The 21,572-nt window shown below is 37.5% G+C and overlaps 2 protein-coding genes across 3 annotated transcripts in view; one reads left to right on the top strand and one right to left on the bottom strand.

Annotated features, from left to right (window-relative positions):
• Positions 1-3,912, top strand: part of UBR1 (ubiquitin protein ligase E3 component n-recognin 1) — a 59,797-nt gene extending 55,885 nt beyond the window's left edge. For both annotated transcript variants that reach the window (XM_086891825.1, XM_086891826.1), the window contains exons 45-47: positions 418-588; positions 782-883; positions 1,318-3,912. In XM_086891825.1, the coding sequence (XP_086747951.1) occupies positions 418-588; positions 782-883; positions 1,318-1,459 (415 nt within the window). In that variant the 3' untranslated portion in view covers positions 1,460-3,912. The remainder of the gene's footprint in view (positions 1-417; positions 589-781; positions 884-1,317) is intronic.
• Positions 3,913-6,135: 2,223 nt separating this feature from the next.
• LOC111930244 (photoreceptor outer segment membrane glycoprotein 2) lies at positions 6,136-16,521 on the bottom strand. Its single transcript, XM_086891831.1, has 3 exons — positions 14,219-16,521; positions 10,190-10,436; positions 6,136-8,830 (listed from the first exon to the last, which is right to left on the bottom strand). The coding sequence occupies exons 1-3, from the start codon at positions 14,797-14,799 to the stop codon at positions 8,564-8,566; spliced, it is 1,095 nt and encodes a 364-aa protein (XP_086747957.1). The 5' UTR covers positions 14,800-16,521; the 3' UTR covers positions 6,136-8,563.
• Positions 16,522-21,572: the final 5,051 nt, after the last annotated feature.

The following is a 21,572-nucleotide window of genomic DNA, read 5'->3' as shown; positions in this document are numbered from 1 at the left end:
ATTTAAAATTTTTATAGTTTAGTCTGCTGTTCATTTTTCTCCTGTGCAATGTGCATTTGGTTTGGCCATAAGCCTGCAAATTATTTTTGCAGTGGACACAACAAGCCCAGATGATGGCACTGTTTTATGCCAAGAAGAGTGAATCATAGGATAATTGAGGTCAGAAGGGACTTCTGTTGAACGTGTAGTTCAACCTCCTACTCAAAGCAGATATCTTGTAGATAAATCATTTCAAGCAGTGTGATATGTGAAATGATTGTGACATAATATGTCTTAGGTTTTTGTTTGATTATGATTTGGGGTTTTTCGTTAGTTGGCTAGGTCTTTTTGGAGTATTTTTAAGGAACATTAACCTTAGTCAACATTTCTTTTAAAGTTTTAATTCCTACTGTAACACGCTGGTTACACTTCTTTTAGATGCCCACGGTCTTCTGACGATGAACAAAAACACCCAGTATTGTGTTTATTCTGTGGGGCAATGTTGTGTTCCCAGAATACTTGCTGTCAGGAACTGGTGAATGGGGAGGAGCTGGGAGCCTGTACTTCTCACGCTCTTCAGTGTGGAGCTGGAGTCTGCATGTTTCTCAAGTAAGTAGCCAGAATTCAGTGTGTTAAAGAATAAAGGGGAGTATTAGAAGGATAGAATTCACAACATTGTCAAAGCATTTGATTATTTTTGTCTGAGATGGAAAAACAATACTTTGACATAAATTATAGCTCACCAAAAAGGGAAGCGTATTCTTGGAGTTGTATTTTAAATGTAGCTATTCTTTTCTTTAAGAATCAGGGAATGCAAAGTTGTCCTCATTGAAGGTAAAACCAGGGGCTGCTTATATCCTGCACCCTACTTGGATGAATATGGAGAAACAGATCCAGGTCTAAAGTAAGTAAATGCTTGACTTCCTACCTTTCCATTTTTATATTTCTTGCTTTCTTATATTCATTGGACAACACATTCTTCTGGCTAGTGTGTACAGCACTGTATGTAGGGTGTGTCTTGGCCTGAGGAGCTAATGGCAGTTTTCAGTCAGGAATGGATAGTTTATAATGAGAAAATACACTTCTTTGATACTGTTAAACTTTTTCTTTTCTCAAGAATGTTTGTATGCATTTAATCATAAACATGTCAGAACTGCCATTGCTGAAATGTCATCATGGAAGTGGCAGTCATTGCTTGTCACAAGTAGAGATATTTTTACATTTCCAATAGACTTGCTGGAATTTAATTAGTATTTAATTAGTCTCATGCTAATGTTAGCAACCTATACAGCTGCTGTTCTGGTATGCTAACTGGTTATTTTCTTTTCCTCTCTGAAGAAGAGGCAATCCCCTCCACTTATGTCAGGAGCGTTACCGGAAGCTCCATCTGCTGTGGCAGCAGCACTGCATCATAGAGGAGATTGCCAGGAGTCAAGAAACGAATCAGATCTTCTTCGGATTCAACTGGCAACTGCTCTGAGTCTCTTGATTTTAGTGAAAATTCTTACCTGTGGCAGTGCTTTGGAAAAGAAAGAGGGTGGCAGTAAAAAATCTACTCAAGTGGTTTCTGTAGTTCAGACAATTAATTGATGGATTCTCTAGGTTGGATGTGTCACTGATGCATTGAAACAAACTCATATATTTTCCTCTTTTTTTCTTTTTTTAAAAAAAAAGTAAAACCACATTCTGTAACTATTACTGAACCAGAACTATTTCCATTTTTTTCAGAAGTTTAAATTGTTTCATATATTTTCATGAGGACAGTTCTCAAATGGTGTGTTTCAGAGCACACACCACATTTGTCTCTTCCATGCCTTGAGAACATATCTGAGTGGTGTTTCCAAGGAAAAGCCTCCTTTACTTTCTTCCTGGGTTCTTTTCCCAAGCTTAGTGAAGCTTTAAATAGATAACATTGGAGTGGAAGTGGTGCCAGGTCTTTAGTCATTTGCAGCAACAGGTACGATAAAGAGTAAGTTTTACAGAAAAAGTTTGCATTCAGATGTACCTTGGGATTTAATGAAGAGTTTTCATTGATGAATTCTTTAAATGAGAAGTGTGGGTTAGAAAGTGCATTGGAAGATCACCATCTTGCTTGTTGCATCAAAAAACTAAGTCTGTGCTTTTTGCGTTGCCAGAACTGCACTTTATCTAGGGAATCTTTCCTCCATTAATATATATCATAAGAGGTCTAGGGCTTCACCATTTGCCTAGGCTGTGGTTAGGTTTACTTCCTTTACAGTTTGTCTTCTGAGACCTTCCCTAAGAATCAAAAATTAAAATACTCCTGGTAGGTAGTTGCAGTGTAGCTCTGTAAGCTGTGCAAGAGCCAGAGACTTCTGGTAAGGAAATGGTCTTCAAAGCTATCACTGGACTAGAATCAAGGCCCAAAAGCAGCAAGTTTTAGGATCAGAAATAAGTTTGCCCATATATGAGGGATTTTCCACTCATTATCCCCTGTCACTATTTGGAGCATGTTTTGGAGTCTGCATAAATGAAATGGTGTGTTTTGGGAAGCATGTTCAATGGTTTAGTGCCAGATAGAGCAGAAAAGAGAAGAAAAGGTGGCTCTTTCCCCTTCAGTAGTTAATAGCACATTGTGATTGAACTCTCTCTCAATTATATGTGATTGTGCTTCAGTTCTAAATGTTTGTTGTTTGTTTTCTGAATTTCAGTCGTAATGTAAGTGAGAGAATTTGTAATGTGATGGGTAAAAAATCTTTCCCAGGAGATGCCATTTCCATGTGAAAGCTTGAAGTTGTCATTACCCTCAATTTCCCTGCCCCTTTGATATTTGGATTATTTCATGCCATTTTAAGAAGGCTTTCAAGGGGAAGTTTTCAAATTAATGTCTGAGTGTGTTTTTGTATGATTTGTTTTCTTTTCTTTTCCCATAATTACATGAGAGATAGTAGAATCACAATTAATGATTTAGATTTAAATACCATTCTTCTGGGGTTTTTTAAAATGTTTTTTGAGTATGTATGTATTAGTGCACTGGACAGCACCATAACTAATCTGAAGATGGAATACCGATGATCTTAAACATTGTTCTGGTTTCAAATACCTTTAAAATACTTTTGCTGTAACCCTTCCCCAGTGATATAAAAAGTTGGCTTTGGGATATTTTCCACGTATTCTATTTCTTGAAATTAAGATTATTTTCCTTATTTTGATTTTGTCAGAATTTTAAACCTGTATATTAAACTCTTCGAAGACAAACATTAATTCTGTTAGTCTTCTCTAAAACATGTTTGAGACACATACTGAGTTTAGAACAGTTGCAATGAAAACTTGAATGCACTGGTGATTTGTATATCATCAAAACACTGCTTACCAACAAAAATATTGAATTAAGGCTGGCAAATGCCTCGTTGATACCAAACCTGTATTCTCTTACTATTTCCCTCTGATATTTACATATTCAGTTATCAAAAACTTTCAGTTATCTTGCACTTCACTGATACAAAATTTCCATTTTCCAATATGCAGTGAGATCACTTTATTTTGTTTTTTTCTCTGAACTGTAGTATACAAGGGCAGGAGCTGGTAAGAGCAGGTGAGCTCCTTTAAAGCTCTGGAAGTCTTTGTAGTTAAAAGAAGTGGGAGAGGAAAGTTGCATCTTTCTGTACATTTGCACATACTAATTTTGCAAATGGCTCCCATATCATTCACTGACTAGCGTGGTCATCTTTCATTTCATAAATTACTATGCAGTTTTGTTCACTGTGAGTATAATCTGTATTTAGTGACCGCAAGATGCTTATGCCACTTATTTCTGTTTCATCCAAGCTGACAGAAGTTATTTGATAATGCACATACTGGTATCTTAAATTGCAAAAATGTAAATTTGAAACTTGTATAATGTTCTTGTGCTTTTGAAATAAAATATCTTGTATATGTATATTTAAAAAGGAAATAAAGTAACTTCTCGTAGATTATTCAGTTTTTATTTGAAGGCACTTTGGCACCTCACATTTCATTTTATAAGAGTCTCATAGTGGTGTCTGTCAGCATGGGAAAGGAGAAGAGCTGGTAAATTGTTGGTAAACTATCAGTTATCTGTGTAGGCTGTATCATGGTCATCCTGTAAGGAATGCTTTTTCTTATGTAGATACATGCCACTTGAAACTTATCCTAGTATTTTACAGATTCAGATTTCTTCAGTGTCTACCTAAATTTCTAAAAGAAATCTTAAGTACAGAATTTAATATTTACGTGCCCTGAAACTGACCTAGTTGAGTGTATTTCTGGCTTTGTATCTTCTCAAAGAACTGGCTGTACTGTTCAGCAGATACTTAACCTCTAGAAAGGGAAACTTTGTGTTGTTGGTCTAATGTGCTGTGTGATACATACTTTTAAAAAAGTGGTTTATTATAGACCTAAGCAAACAGTCAAGACATCTTTTACATAGATATGTCCAGTACTTCTTGCTCTTTTTTATGTTACAGGTGTCATCATGTCCTCACTGCTTTGTTGAAGCTTTGGGCACCATTTGGGTGTTAATGATGTTCCTCTTTATGCTTCTTCTTAGTAAACGGTTTTTAAAAACTAATTCCTGAAAAGCTAAAAGGTGGAGGTATAGTGAAGTCTGCTAGCAAAAATGTTGTGAGGAAAATTAGAACAAGAATTCTGTTAATTAGGGAAAAAATAGAAGCCCCGGCACTAATTCTTGTGTAATAAAAATCTTAATGTACAAAGATATATAGAGGAGTATTTTTGGTATTATATGCTTTGCATTATGGTTGAAATCCACTTTATTTTCTAGACAACCTTGAATAATCTCCAGTGTAAACTAGGCAGATTCATAATACAACATTTAAGTTGTTACTTAGATTCTTCTAACCTATTGCTTGACAAGGTGTTCAAAGATATTTTATCAAAAATAGAAGTTGTTTCATTTCTGTGGTGCAGTCTTATCTCTTTGTTTTTATCAGTATTTTGCAGGTAGACTAAATTGGAAGGTTGATACAGGAAAAAAATGGCTAATAGTGAAAATATGCTTCCTTACACATGTCTCAGATCGAGTTATTTCTAATCCAAGCTACATTTCTCTGAAGTTGCATTCAGTACAGTCAAAATCGTACATGAAAGTGAAGTTATATAAAGGGAATTTGCATTGATGGAGAGCAAGCTGAAATTCCAAGAGGTGATATATTCGTGATTTTGTCTAATGGTGAGTAAGAGACTAGGTAGAGAGTTCAACATGAGACATTAAAATGAGATCTGACTTTTCTTATTGCTGTCTGACTATTGTTCATGAGATCAGTGTCAAAAAAAGGAGTATAGTTTGTGCAGTATAAGTACAGGTTGTCAAACAACTTACAGTCCATCAGATTTAAGAGGTTTCCAGGCTTCGTGCTTGAGTGAATGAGCTGCAGCAAAATGTTGTGAAGCACAAAGTGGGGGCTGTGGATTTCATGATCATTTGAAGTCCTTGCTATATTTGTGAAGATGTGTGGTTAGTCTTTTTCAGCAGACTGCAGAACCTTATATCTCCTCCTTAATTGTGCCTGGAGTGAGATATTGGCCTCTTTGGGTACAAGTATTGAGATACTCATCCCACGGTACCAGAGCTCCTGCTTGAACTATATTCATTTTAACAAAATCCTAAATGTTATGCACGCTTATATTTCTTACAATTTTTTCTCTGTGATCAACATAGAGCAAGTATTTTCAGTGGCAATCAGAAAGCTTTAAAGGAAGAGCATTGTACATGCAATTTCTAAAGAAAAGTGCCTCTCATTGTGCCTTCATCAGGAACTCAACATTAGTGTTTATTTCATTTTTTAAATTAAGAACTTGATGAAGAAGATAGGTGAGTTCCTTACTCTGGAATTTGCTGTATTGTTATAAATTCTGGCTAGATTAGGCATTAGTAACAAATAGGATAAGAAGTGTCCCCCAAATCGTATTTATTTCTGTATCTGAGCAGATGCCCCGGCTTAAAGGCTTGGCTTGCTAATGCCATCTCTGTCTTTATAAATTACTGAGAATTAAAGATGGAGTCTTTGCTGCTACCTGACTTTGTTTCCTTGATCCAGTGCCTCTGGTGTTAAATACTGCAGGAAACCCAAACTATTGTGTTTACAGGTGCTGTAAAGGAAACTGGTGGATATGTAGGGTGTAGCATTTCCGTGTTCTAAGGAAATCAATAAATACAAAGCAAAGAAGAAAGCATTTATTAATGAAAGTAATTTTTATCCTGATACTGTGAAATGAGCTATTGTCTTTTTGTGGTGCACCTGTATCAGTGGGGACTCTGAATGCCTAGACAGGATAGAAATTAACAGTGTAATGACTAAGTAATTACTGGTAATAGGTCAGACAAGGACTTTTCCCTGTGAGATGTTTGCTGAAACTAAGTTAATTTCAAAACCAATCACATTCCACTGCTGCAGTTTGGGGCAGCTGGCTGAGAGACAAAGGTTAAAGTGGTAAATGCTAATTAATCTTCTATGGTAAAATGTGTTTTCTTCATATGAAAGTTAATGAGCTGTGTGGAGGCAGGAGAAAATTGTATATCTGGATACATCTGGATACTTAAACCTCTGCTCTTTGTGGTAATGGGTTACAACAACTTCTGGATGACATTTCTTTGTCTTGATAGAGATGCCGAGGCTGGATGATCAGTTCACTCTTCTTTCCAAATCTGTTTTTTCAGAGCAGATTCTTGACAAATCCATTAAACTAGAAAGCTATCAAAAGAGCAAGCTCACTGTTCTTGTAATTCTACAAGCTGTAGTTATTGAGGTCTAGGACTGTTTTACGAAAAGTGAAATGAAATCAAGTTGAGGAAGTGACTGCTATTGACTGACACAGGTGACACTTGGCATACTCATCTGCAAAAAAATACACTGAGTTTAAAGAAAAAACATATGCAAAATCTGATTAGTTTGCAATACATGACTGTCTTTGTCCTTGATCTCTCAAGGAACTACAACTTTCTGTATTCATTCTTTTCCAGCCTGTATCACCTAATTATAGAGCTGCTGGTAAGTACTTTGGGCTCTCAGAAATGGCTGAAGGAATTACACACCAGTTAAGTTTTAAGCCCCCACTGGGCAAAGTTATTACAATGAAGACAAGAAGCAGGTATACAGGTAAGTGCAGTGCAAAGGGAAGAATTAACAATTCTTGTGGAAGGAAGTCTCAGCTTAGAAATCTAGCTCTTTGGAGGGGTTTTAATATGTAGCTAAGTGTAGGCCTAACATGTTAGGCATTGAAGGAATTCCAGTTGAAGTTATGGTCATGCACATAGCCTGCTTGAATTACACTATGGTTTATTTACATTTACTTACGATACATCCTTATAGTATAATTTTTGCCTTTTCTAGTGTTATGGAAAACAACAGTATTTAGGTAAAGAGATTTTTACTGTTACTCTGCACAGTTTCCAAAGCAGCAATGGTTCTATTTTAAATATTTCAGTGATAAAATTTCTTTTACTTGATTATCCATAAAGAATGCACTCACAACAGTAGCAAGTAAAATATTTTATTTGGTCTTTCCACCTCTGTTTGTATTGGTAGTTTTTTCCTGCTGACTATTAATGATCAGTTATAGTCATAGGGCACCCTGTAACTAGGGGTGGTTTGGACATTGAAGGCTTTCACTCCATACATCAGCAAAGCTCCTGAGCATTGTACCAGGGGTGTGATGCGTGAGCTGTCAGTGTGTCTGCCTTCATTGATTTCAAATATATGTGATTTTCCCACCCCTGGATCAGGGTGGTAAGTACTTATGAAATGAGGAGCTTTCAAGCATCTAGGATCATCAGTGTTTGTTTCACAGGAAGTAGCTACATTTTTTTAAACTTGTGCTATCACATGCTAGTTAGAAGTTTAAATATCCCTGCATGAGCTGGCAGTTATTAATCAGAGAACTCCTTTCAGCTGTACCCTTTGACTTTGAGGGAAGTGGGGCAATTGGCTTTCTCTAAGCTATTGGAGAGGAGAAAATGAAAAGATACTGCAGACATTTTGGGAAAAACAAGTGAAATACTTTCGTGGTAACTTTCATTGCCTTCACCTGCATTTCACATACCTGGTGGGTTATTGTAGGCTGTAATATATGCATGTTTTTGTTAAAATTTCCCCTTTCCTAACCTGCACCAACAGAATCTTCATTTCAGTTTTTGTCTTTTTTGTAAAGAATCTTTTTACCCGGTGTAATAATTTCTTTTGGGATTTCCCTGCTCCTGGGATTTTTATAGGTGTAATGACAAACTTCTCTGGTACCTGTTCAACTAATCTGTATGTTAGTACATGTAGACCCATCCTGTCTGAAATATTTGCTTATGATTAATGATAATTCTGATGCATTCAGACCAGTATTTTAAGTAAAGGAGAGAAAGGGGGACATTCCAGAAGTTTTGTGCAGTGTTGAGAATCAGGGATTTCACAAGTAAAAACACATCCATCCAAGGAAGTGTCAGCATTTCACCTGCTGTCACCAGTCTGTGGTTTGTTCAATTGTTTTACTAGTTTTTCTACCTTTTTTTTTCCCCCACCAGATAAAATCTGGTGACTGTAGGACTGTAATAGAGCAAAGCTAGACTTGTGATGTCATTTCTTGGAAGATTTGCCTACCTAGCTGCAGGGATAGATTTTGTTGTAATATTAGTTTTGTCACAGTCTGTGTTTGGAACGTTAATATTGGGGTCGTTCATGCCTGAGACAGTGGAGATCTGGTTGGCTTTACCGAGGTTCTTAATGATGTTGATGTTGTATTTGGCAGTTTCCACAAAACTATTTTCTAGTAACCAACCATCTGATTCACCCTCCAGATCTCCTAGCAGAAGGACATTCTTCATGGCTGTTTGTAGGTACCGGACACCAATCAGTACAGAGAGCTGTAACAAACAGTTAATGGTTAAACAGTTGAAATTGCAGCCTCAGTCCTATCACTGCTTTCTGACTTGTGTATTTACAGGCTTCATAACTGAGTAAAGCAGACAGACTCTTTATCCTAGCAATATACCTAACCACTTTTCCAATAAATTGCATTTTTAAAGAAAGGTAGCAGGGAGAGAAGGATTGATTCTCTGTTCATTCTTCAGGTAACAATCACCCTTGCATGCTATTAGTACCTAGAATTAGCCATGAACCTTCTAGCCTCAGAGACTGCAACTAATTGATGTAGAATGGATGATCAATTAATGGAACCATCAGTCACTGGGAAAGAAAAAATTGTAGTATGTTAATTTCAGTGGATTTTCTCAGTGACATTGATTAAATCAATATTTCTTCCAAGGAGGTTTAATCATTCCTGTGTAAGCCATATGTGTCCTCTATGTGCCAAGGCATGAAAATTAAGAAGGATGGCCTATAACAGAGGCTCAAGTCTAAGTTTAGGAAAAAGCCCCACTTTCATAGTTCTGTTGTAATCAAGATCAGCTTGTCAGTATTTAAGGGAGCACAGAGAGCTGGCTCACAGCTTTTCACATGCTTTAGAGGCCTGTTATTTCTGGCAGCATGACCCCACCTACCACTGCCTGAGGACTGTTGTGAACTACTCTAATTACAATGCTAATACCTACACAATAATCAGAAAGCTGAAGCATACTAAAAAGGTAAGAAAATGGTTTTGGAGCCTTGTGCCATTGGTGGGGGGGGTCGTTTACTTGCAGATGACAACATGGAGAGAACTCCTCTTTACAGATGTCAGCAGGAACACTGCAACTTTGCAGGTGTGTACCTTGCCTTTGATGTCTTTATTTTGATTGCATAACTAGCAGCACAATCTACTTCTAAAGGGATGATATGCCACGATTGCAAAGACTATCTATATGGTGAAACTAGACAATATAAAAAGACCTACTCATATTTTTTATATTTGTTAAAACTGACTTAAAACAACATCCAGACCTTGTCACCAAATTTCCTTGCAGTTCTACCACTGTATGCATCATCCTGTATCTGATCCCATAAATACATCAGGGAATATGCTATATTCTGTTGAAAAAGTTCTATAAATATACAGAATTATATACATGTTTCTCATAGTTCTTATCCTCAACAAGATTTGTTTCTGCTCTGTGGACTTTGGGAAAGTTGTCTTTACTAAAGAAAGCCCTGCAACATTCCTGAAGTGCTTGTTGACTTTATACTGGATGCTGAGGCACTTCTCATGTGTTACACCATCATCGTTTCCTGTCCTAGAGAGACAGAAGACTGATTAATCTGGTAGAGACCATTTTTATGAGACTTACCTCGAACAACCAAATAAGTAATGCTGCAATGCCAATGGATCTCATGATACTGGTGTAGTAATCCAGCAGGGCCTCTCTGCACCCCTTCATCCAGATATTGAGCTCTTCTGTCAGGAAATCGTAGTTGTAGTGAGCACTGTTGTTTGTCAGCTGGTACTGGATGCAGGGCCGTGGGGAGCTGGGGTTGCAGCAACTGAAGGGAACTCCATCCACCAAGAACTTCCCATCAACGTTGCTCTTCAGACGGCTGCAAGAGGACAAAGTCTGGGCATTACAAACCTGGTGTCAGCAGCAGGCAGTGCCTGTGATTTTAGAAAAGGAAGTAACATAACTCTGCTGCAATGTAGGCTTCTCCAATATAACAGAAGAAAAATGAGGATATACTTTCAGCTGGAAAAGTTGTTTACTGCTGGAAAGCTGAATATTTGATTTGCTGTAATTAAGTGTGGTATAGCACAGTACCTCGTGGTTCTTCATTCTGTGCCACAAGATGCGAGTTCAGTGTCTGGGGAGATGTTGCCTTTTTTAGGTATCTTTGTGCTGAATACTAAAAATAATTTTTGAACTTGTTTATCTTGGTGGAATTTGAATGGAAACTATATCCCTGGAAATCCTGTGTTTCACTACTTCTGGACTGATTTTTCTACACAGTCATTCCATGAGAGAGATCCTAATACAAGAACAACTTTGTATGCCATAGGAGCCACTGGAAATCATCCACTGGACTTTTGTCACTGTACCCATTGCAAGGGCTCGTCCAGCACATGTTTTGAGACTAATTCACAAGGGAGTTTCTACTTCTTGTAACTTCACTTTCTGTAAGTTTAGGAAATTTATTGCTAAAAGTCATTCCTTTCCCTCCTTTATAAGATCAGGAGGAAAACAAGTAGTGAAAGAGGAAAGATAAAGAGGTATAGGAAAAAAAATCACAGGATGGGAAGAGAACACAGTCTCAAATTAACCAAGATGTTCTGGAGGTTAAATGAATCCTTGGCATGCATTTTCTTCAGAGAAAGAGATTTTCCAGAAACTGGACAGTATCTAAGATGCTGAGAGACACTCTCACACCTTGGGGAAGCAGCTTCTAAGCATTTACCTATTTTCATGCTCAGTGGAAAAGGCTGATTTTCTGAGACAGCCCCATGGGTGAAAACCATGCCCTGGTTTATCAAGTCTAGGCCTCTCTTCTGTAAAGGGGGCCAGAAAACATGAAAGACAACTTTCGCTTAGATACCCAGCTTTCACTATTTGCCAATAGTAAATTTGCTAATACTTTCCAAAACTTATTAATTTATTAATGTTTGCAAGTAATATTTTTCTGTTCCACTACAGCTGATCTAAATGAGAGGGAAGGAAATCATTACAAGAAGCTCATCAGGTAAAGAGAAGGAGCAGAAACACTGTGGTCCAGTCTTGATTTGGAATTTGGGATTAAATGTAACCTTCCAATGAAACATAAGCTGCTAGGAAGCTTAGTATTTGTGGCAGTTCTTTGATTGCAGAATAATTGCTTTTATTTTATTGCTGTGAGCCTACTAAACACAACCCCTTTTTTTTGTTTCTTGTCCTTTTCTTCCTCTCTATTTTATTTGGGTTGTAGTGTGTTTTGTTTTACTTAAAATTCTCTCAAAAACATTTTTACTCAAAGATCTTTCCAGGTAAACCAGGAAGTTAGTCTGTATTTCCCACTTAGGACTGGGATAGGCATGAATTTTCCTCCATTTTCAAGCCTAGCTTTTTATTTTGTGGCCATCATATCTCTGGTGATGGCAACAGAATGGAATCAATGTAATAGAGTCCAAATAATCCACTGAAAGTAGACTGAAGTGTGTGAGCCATACTGTGGGCATAGGCAGAATTAGGCACTGGATGGGAAAGGAGCCAGAGAGGCACAAACCAGAGGGCTCCAGTGTGGAAGGAGAAAAGAAAGCTCGCAGAGAGGAAGATTGGCACATCGTGAAAGGAAAGATTTTACCTGGGCTGGCAAAATGTTCTCTATGTTTCAGGGTATTATAAATATTTGATGACCCCAATATAGTACTCCATCTCTTAAACTGGGTCTTAAGCTTTTCTTTTGATCCCAAGCATCAATTTAAATACTCTCTTCTGTTCCAGATGTGTTATAAAGAGGAATCCTCTTTCTACTGCAAACAGTAGCAGTTTCCAGACTTGGGTTGTATCGTCCTGCCACTCTGTTTCCTCTGAGGGTGGAAAATTTAATAATTATTTAATTGTATCTTGGTATTTAATAGTATCTTGGTACTGTTAGAAAGGAAGACCTCAGTAAAATAGTTGGTGGAGCAAGACATTCACTGCTATTTGCTGTTGCAATTCAAAGTTATAGTATTGTAAAGCAAAAATTGGCTTTTGAGCAAAGATGTTAAGTTTTAGCCAACCAAAGCAGTGCTAGCATTGTACTGCCGTAACCTGCTTCATGTTCCTGCCAATCCCCACTGACTGTTTCCATGCCTTCTCAAATTGTGGTGTTGGCAATAGAGCTGTAGAAGAGGGGGTGGGGTGGAAGAGGGTTTTTCAGGAGTTTGAAAAGTTCAGTTTTGAGAAGGTTACATGTGAATTCACAGTATGTCAGGTCTCACCTCTTTGCCTCTTGGTCTACAGACTACTAACTGATACAGAGTACAAGTTCAAACCAAGAAAGATTGATTCCTTCTCCATCCTTTCAGAACATTACCAGCTGGGCTTTGCTTCCAATGATTTCATATCTGATCTTTCATGAACAGATTTTTGGAAGTCATGGTATAATTTTGTTATACAGCACCAACTTGGATTCTGCCAATCAAGATGAAATTAAGCCATCTATCCACAGCAGAAGAAATTCAGAAATTACTTTCCTCACACACATTTCACTGTCCCCTTCTGTCTAAATGGAGCAAAAGCTAACTGGCAGTGTGTTCTCAAAACAATGGCAGAGCACAGGTGAGCCTACAGAAGAAAACAGAGCTTAATTAAGACCCTGGGTAAAACATTGCTGTTTCTGCCTCTCAAGGAAATAAAAGGCAATATATTTTACTTTTAAGTTTACTCACACTAAGCTACTGCTCTTAAATTCCTGGCACTGTCTTGGTTGCCATGTCACTTTTCAGCATAGAAATGAGAATTTAAACAGCTCTGGTTCAGTCTGTTCTGTGTGACACTTTATAACTTTGCTCTTGAGAATGCTTGTATTGCTTCAATACCACAGACAAGTGTCTTCTGTATGCTGATGCCCTCTTGTTTGTATTCTCCTAGGTCCTGCCCTCTGGTATATTTGCAGCTCTCTAGATAGCTTTGCTATTATGGCAGTTTCAAATTGCCAATTCTGTAAAATTAAGACCTTTGGCCTGCCTTCCTCTGGCTTTGTCACTGATTTTTGAGTTCAACAAAATGCAAATTCTTTGCATTTGTCTTTCCTGGGAATACAAAACTACTACTCTCTTGTCAGTGAAGGCCTTTTTCAGCTTTAGAAGAATGATTACAGACTGGATTGTCTACTTTTGAGTTTTAAATTTTTACCTTATCTGTATTACCACTCTTCTTTTTGAGCATATACTTTCACAGTCAGCACATCATGTGAAGTGCCACCACCATAAAGAAAGGGGGGATTTCTGCTTTTTTATGCAGTATATGTGGTTTGGCAGTTTCTCAGATGTGAACATAGAGATTTGAACTTGGTATTGCAAAGTCTAATACCTTGAAGAAGGGTGTTTCAGTGCTTAGAACTGACTGCGCAATGTACTTATAGTACAATCCCTCTTTTCTTACTGTTTTCAGCTCACTATAAATGAAATAAAAATTTTGAGGTAGCTAATTCACCACACTGAAAAAGGAGATACATCTTTGCTTTGCTGAGCATCCCTAAAGGCTTAGAAAAAGGCAACTTTTGACTGTGCATCTATTTAGCATATTTTGTGAGTAATCTGGTCATTCTTCATTTTTTGAATTAAAATACAAAGGTCAAGAAAAAAGGGCTTTCCAGTTTCAAAAGAGTTTTTCTCCTAGATTTTTTTGTTATAACTGATAAATACTTACTCCAAAACCTCCTTGGAAGCCATATTCAGATAACGAGGAGATACCCATTGAATTTCAAACCAGTCTCTAAAGCCATTGTTTCCACAGCAACGGAATCCAATTTGTAACAAATCCACTGTTTTCTTTAAGAAACACCGCCCAGGTATGTCTGTGTCTTTATAGAACTTAATAGCATCCCTCAGTCCCAGATAGAGAGACTCTTCCAGCTCGTTCCTCATGGTGTAGCACATGAGAGCACCCACCAGGATGCAGAAGGTAAAACAAAAGGTACATACGATGTATGGCAGCATTACTAGTTTCCATCGGGAAAACTTGTTTGCATCTGAGCAGTCGTAGCAAATTTTGCCACCCAGAAAATTGATGATACATGCTATGACCCCTACAGAGATCAGCATGTTGGGGACAGAGTTGATGTCCCCTTTTGCCATCACTTCATTGCGCTTCTTGATCTCTATTTTCAGAAAGAGGCCAAGACTGAAGAGAATGATCCCACTCACTACAGAAACCCAGTTGAGGATCCATAAGATCTGAGCCAGCTTGTCCCTCTTGGTTTTGGTGAATTTGACTTTGAGGACAGCCATAGTCAGACGTGCATTAGGAAAGGAAGCGTAGGTCAAGGGAAGCTTGTAAGCTGATTAGGAGCATGGATCCAAGGCATGCAGTAGAAATCTGAAGAAGAGGGAGAGAGATTACTGTCTCTTTGACCAGGTATTTATAGAGCCTACAAGAGAACTTCCTGTACAGCCTCATGCACTCTGAGTCCTGCCAAGGGAGTGCCCTAGTGAAACTTATTGCTTAAGTTTCATAACAGTGTGAATAAAAAAAAAAAAATAAAAACTCTAAGGACCAATTAGAGCAATTAAAAACAAGTGAATAGTATGAACAGAGACTCTGGATTCCTATGAATTTTTGTCAAGACCAATTTTCTGTGTGGATCTGATACCTAAAAGTGAACTGGTCTGTGTCTTTCCCTTCAGAAGACTCCCAGTGTCTTTCCCTTCTACTTCTTGCTTTTTTTGTTGTTGTTGTTTAACAATTATAGGTATTTGATTCCTGTGTTATGGTCAGGTTTGTGTTCAAAAGTTGAATAAACAAGACAAACATACATACAGCCTTTTTTTCTTTCCAAAAAACTTGCTTGTGTTGTTCCTAATTTTGCAATTCTCATTAGAGTGATTTTATACTGTAAAATTCTGCATTACATAATTATACAGTCATTTAATTACACTAATACAATGATATTTATAAAAAGTAAAATGTAATCCTATGAATCTGGGGAAATAGAGAGGTATAAGCAGCATAATATTTTCTAAGTTAGTGGATGCTATTACTGAATAAAACTTGTATCAGCTAAAACAACTTGAAAAACACCTGCAGACAGACAAGCTGGAGAGAAGTAGGGCTACACTGACCTGGTAAAGGATCCCCAGCTGCAGTGAAGCTTAGCATTGGGTAAGCAGATTGTTGCAGAGTGCAGTTTAAAAAGGTAATGGAATGCCAACGTCTTCATGTGTTTACGTCGGAAATAATCAGTTCTATTTGTACAGGCAAGGAATAGGTTGTGTGATTCATATTAGGGTATGGATAAATATCTTCATACATTAAGATTTTAAGGCCTGTGAGATCTAATGAATTCAAGTTGGATTTATTTTCTCCTGCATTTACAGAGAAAACTAATTCTCCTCAAAGCTATTCAGCTCTGTGTATCTTTTGTACAATACACAGAATAGTGTGCTAAATGCACAGTATTTTTCCTTACCAATCTATTTCCAAAGGTGTTGGCCAGAAGCTTTCTGAGTTTAAAAACACGGCCCTAATTTTAATGATTGTTAAGTATGATTATCAGTTATGGCTGAATATTGATTGTGATTGTATTGTTACAATAGTATAGTATAATCACCTTACAGAGATGTCCAGAGAATAGTCATAAAATTATAACACTTGCTTCACATCATTCTTCTCCAGTATTGTTCAGACCTCATTTGAAGGAATCACGCTCTGCTGGTACAGAATTAAGCCTCCCTACAAATTCAGCTGACAGCCTGAATAAGCCTGTTAAGCCTGGAGACAGTATCTCTGATTGCTTCACCAGTTAAGCAGTTCGTGACTTGACCTTAAATAGCTGTAAATGATGGCTGCTAACAGGTTTATTTGCCCGATACTCAGGACTCAGAGCTCACAACAGAGAGAATCTGATGTGAAATTTGCTCATTCCTGATACACAGTTCATGTTCAATAGCCAGCACATATGAATGTATCACTCACTGTTTCTGTGAAACACATATATGTATTTGAGCAATGCCTTGAAATTGTTCAGCACACATTTAGTTATGGTATCACTGAAAACACCCTACTTGCTAAATATATTTTTTTTTAACATTTGGACAAAAGTTGTCAATAGTTCTACTCTTTTTAAAATTCATCTACTCCAGAGAGATTTGAGACTTTGTCATATTCTAGCCGTAAAGAAATTTGAAGTTGAGTTCCAGAAGCAGGAATACATTCAATCTCATGGAGCTATTCTGATATAGTTCCATCCCCCATTTTCAGATGCTTGAAGTTTAAAAAGTTTCTGTGCAAGAAATATTCTAATAATTCCTTGTCTCCAGAAATTCTCATGAGGTTCTTTTGTCAATTTTTAGTACTGTTTGTAGGATCAGATTTCATGGAACATTGACATTTATCTAACACACTAGGAGCATAGGGTCTGTGATTTCATGGAGTCTTAGTGCCGGAGGAAAGGGATGGAATGACTGGTTGTTGTAGTTCAAAGACCACTTGTTGACTGACCCTGGCTATCACTGATATGCTTGGGATTGATCTTTGGGAAACACTGTGCTTGTCATGAAACCTTGACTGCCTCAAGTCCGGGCCAGAAGAGCAAGTTACCTATTCTGTTCCTTGTCCCTAGCCTACTGCATGGACAATAACATAAGTATGTTAAGTTTTTCACCTATGCTAACAGTTTACTGAGTTTATTTCAGATAATAAGACTCTTCACATCATAAAGAATTTTGTAAGTGCATCCTAACATTATTCTTTCCCTGTTTAATAAAGTATTGAATACATTTATTAGTGTAAGCTCTCTTGCAACACACAAACAGGTGCGTAGCATCATTTTTTAGCATGATGAAGAAAGTTTTTCCAACTGAAGGAGTGGAACTGCAATTATGAGCTAAAAGTGTTAGTCTTGCTCTGCAATGTGTGTTTGTTCTTCTCCAAGTCATACTTGGTAGCAGATTAGTGTAAAGCTACAAATGCTCCCAGCATTTCAGTGGATCTAACGCCTCTGTCATAGTTCTTAGAAACCTTTGCATGTAAACCACTCCAGAGTTATGAATCATATACACACAGAAATGTCTTCCCCAGCTATGGGAGAGCAAACTGGATTTTATTCTTATAAAGGGAGAAATACTTCTTTCAGCAAAAGAAGCCAAATAAATGTGGAAATCTCTCCCTTACTATCAATACTCTTCTCAAGTTTTCCTTATCAAATTCAAATTTATCTAACTTTTAACACAGCTTCCATCACCGTACAATTTGCTTCCAAGATATCACCTAGATGTTCCTTTGCTATCAAATTCCCCTAACTATATTGAACAAGACATAGCACAGCTATTTATTTATAATATTTACTTATTAGATATGAATTGTTCAAAGAAATTTTGCAATTTTGTCATAAATCGCATCTTATCTTACTGCTTTTGCTAAAGTCTGCTATTTTAGCTAAACATACATTGCTATTTATGACATTATAAAAGAAACCACTAACCTGCTTCAGAGGAATGAACAGGATCTTGAAACTGGTAACTTGCTGAATACAAGGGAGAAAATACCTGAATTGGACATCCTGAGGATGACTGAATGATTTCCTGATGTCTCTGTAGTTGCTCTGTCTTCACATTGACTCACCAATGGAAATGGAGAAAACTGCTTCAACTCTCCTGCCTGTGCTAATCTCTCCTTCATCTCTAATCATAGCTAAGAGATTTATTTCAAGGTTCTTATGTTGCCAGATTAAATCCTGCAAAACAGGCCAATTAACTGAGTGTGAACTGAGATCTCACCAACTAAATGGTTTATGTGACTTTCTTCTACCTTTTTACCCTGATGGAGATTTGGGCTAGTAAGCAACAGAACCGTTTTTCATTACTGCTAATGTCTGCAATAGCTCTTAATTTGTTCTTAACAATAAATATGCCTCCAAAGGAGAGAAGAATGAGAATAATAAAACTTTGTGATTCTGTGGGAAGGGAAAATCTGTCTTAGGCAGCTATCATTTATATCCACTTATGTTCCTTACCAATCATTCCATATTTTGTTGTTTTGGATGCAATTTTCTGTTCTCTTTGTATTGAATATGATTGTCCAAAAAAAGAATTCAAGTAACCAGGAGCATTTTTATCATCCTGTATGATTCACGGTAGGTTCTTGTTTGGGAAGCTTTCCAGGTTCAAGAACAATCTGGTAGAAACCTCTGTCCTAGTCTCTTATCTAGCTGTATTCCAAAGCAGAAGCAAAAGCAGAAGTGTCACATCCTCTGGCATTTCTGAGCCCAGCGTGTAGCAATGTGTGGGACAGACATGGCTGGTTTGAAGTGGCATCACTGGTGGCAATAAACTGAGTCTGCAGCAGTGCTTGGTCAAGTTTGAGGTGATGTCAGTACCAGAACCGAATCCCTAAGCAGGAGCAGGTTTGAGCTGTAAGATCCATATCTATAACCCCTTGGCACAGCAGAGAGAGTTCAGTGGGCACATGGCTGACTGCAAGAGACCCTGCACCAGGCAGTGTAAATGTGTAGAAATATTCTCAGAAGCATAAATTGTCCCAGCTTATGATAAGCAATAAAGCAGTATTCTGATATGACTGTGATTATAACTCTGTGTTCTGGCTCTATCTCACCTGTGTCCTAATGGTTCAGAGTGTATGTGGTACATCTGGGACCTGTTGGACCTACTGTATATGGACCACACAAATGCTTGCATATGATCAAACACACCCCAACTGCATTGAATTAATCCCGTGCATGAGTCATTCATGCTTTGGACTTGCAGCACCTATGCAGACTACAGGGAATATTTTAGATCTTTTCAAATGTTTTGGTTTGTGAACAGATCAATTCTATGGAAGTATATTCAACAGGTAGAATGTATTTCTTGGGTACAGCACAAGTACACAAATGTACACATTTTGAGCTATTGTTTGGCTGGGATGTGGTTTATCAGAAATCCTGGACAAATGGCTGAAGTACTTTTCTGTGCTTAAAAAAATTCACCTGTGAAAACTCTCGCCATCTGCAGAACTCCAAACGTGTTATCCCTTAGTATTAGAAAATGCTACTTCCTCACTTACCTAGTAGCAGAAAACTGTACCTTCACTGTGGCTGCTTTGCAGCACAGACCTCGTGCTTGCCTGCATAGAAGCAAGCAAGCAGGAGATGGCAGTGCTGCTGTATGAAGGCTTTTTCTACAATACAGATTAGAGGTCATTCACACAGCTAATGGAAGCTCGAGAATGCCCCATTGTAAGAAATGACTTAAATCCAATTGTAATGCAGTTAGAGGCCAGTGCTACCTGTGTTTTTTGTTCCATCTCATATTTGGAAATGGCTTCAGCTACAAATGTAATATCGAAAGTTCAATTACTTAGAAATTAGTTCTGTGTTATGGCAGTTTATAATTAAGCATGATGCACTTTCTTGCAGACCTTTGGGAAGCCTGGACATCACAACCACGGAGTAGCATTTTGTAACTAGCAGGAGTGGGCTGTACATGGGAGATTGCACCCATCACCCAGCAGTAGGTATAGAAATAGATCACACACTTTCCTGCTAACAGTGGAGATTGCTGTGCATTGCTTAGGACCCAAACAGGTAAATTTAACAAATGTTTGCCCAGTTACTTATTTAGTACCATTCATATATAAGTCCACAGCCAAGGATAGATGTGTATCAGTGCAATGAAGTAACTAGTTGGGATGATGCAATGTTTAATTTTATATCTAGTTTCCAAAAATTAGTATTTTTATATTTGGGTGGTTTTTCATTTCATCTTGTATTTAATGTAAATGACAACTAATGATATAAGATTTTGGAGTACTGGAATAAACTGGAGGCTCTTGGTTAGTCTGATGGAAGCAAGAACTTTCCAACCTTTTCTTCTGAGCTGGGGCAAGTCCATATTCAGGAAGAGATTCTCACTTGTATGTGATAACAGGGAGAGGACATGAACAACCATCTGCTTTTTTTTTTGCTTTTGTAAAGCTGTGAACCACATGGTAGACACTTAGACAATTAAGTTATTCAGCAAATAGAAGTAATTGTGTCTTTGAAGAATGTTCACTTTTCAATTATATTTTTTGAACTTTTAGGAAGGAAGTATAGTGGTATTTAGATGATTATGGGTGTTATAGTAGATAAAGATACCAAAGTTAAGTCACAAGATCTGAAATACTTACAGAACTGCAGAGCTGGCAGAGGTAATCTCAAAATTTAAAGGTAAGAAGTAATGGCAATAGTCAGTAATTTAAAAGGGCACAGTTAGTACATTAAAATGACGCAAAGCTTATTGAAAATGAAGTCAGTTTTATTTTTTTACAACTACAGTTCTATGCTGTACTACTATGATCTATGTTGTACTAGAATATCCACTGTATTACGTTCCATGAAAAATGTGAATACTCTAACTGTGGCTCATCTAATTGCCTGAAGAACACCACAGATCAAAAAATCAGGAAAAGAAGTACTACATTTTTCAGATGTGTAAAGGTTATAACAATATGGATATCCTGAAATCAGTCTCAGGCAGAAAAGGAAATTATAGCAGCCCTGCATGAACTGCACTGCACGAGCATGGCTTGTCATTTGGAGTCCTGTGCATTGCAGGAAAATCCATATCAGTACCTGTCAGGCGGGCTCTGATTTCAATCCATAGGAGCTGTACTGTCCACAATCTCTGAGTCATCCACTCATGACTCATGGTGAGTCATTACAAATGGAAAACTAAGGCACACAAATAGTGTATTCACCTTAAAATCAGACCAGCACTCTATGGTACAGATGGAAGTGAACATGTATTTTAAATTGCCTGGTAACCTAAAACTTCCATCTTGGCTGTAACTTCTTTCTGAAGACTAGAATCCATTTTTACAACCTTAATCATAATTAGACCATGCAGCAATCTTGCTTTTCACTTTTGTACCTTATTCACTATGGATCTTATCCTTGCAAGCCAAGAAGCTTTTTGCAGAATGGAATTATACACATATTATGAGGCCTGGCAGTAGAATTCTCTTCACATAATGAGGTAAAATTTTCCTTTTAAAATTCCATATCTAATAGCATCAATACTTTGGT

The sequence above is a fragment of the Cyanistes caeruleus genome, chromosome 6 (genome assembly GCF_971803275.1).
Source record: "Cyanistes caeruleus chromosome 6, bCyaCae1.hap1.1, whole genome shotgun sequence".
Classification (NCBI taxonomy): domain Eukaryota; kingdom Metazoa; phylum Chordata; class Aves; order Passeriformes; family Paridae; genus Cyanistes; species Cyanistes caeruleus.
Note: the sequence above shows the minus strand (reverse complement) of the source record. Positions and strands in the feature narration are given on the sequence as shown.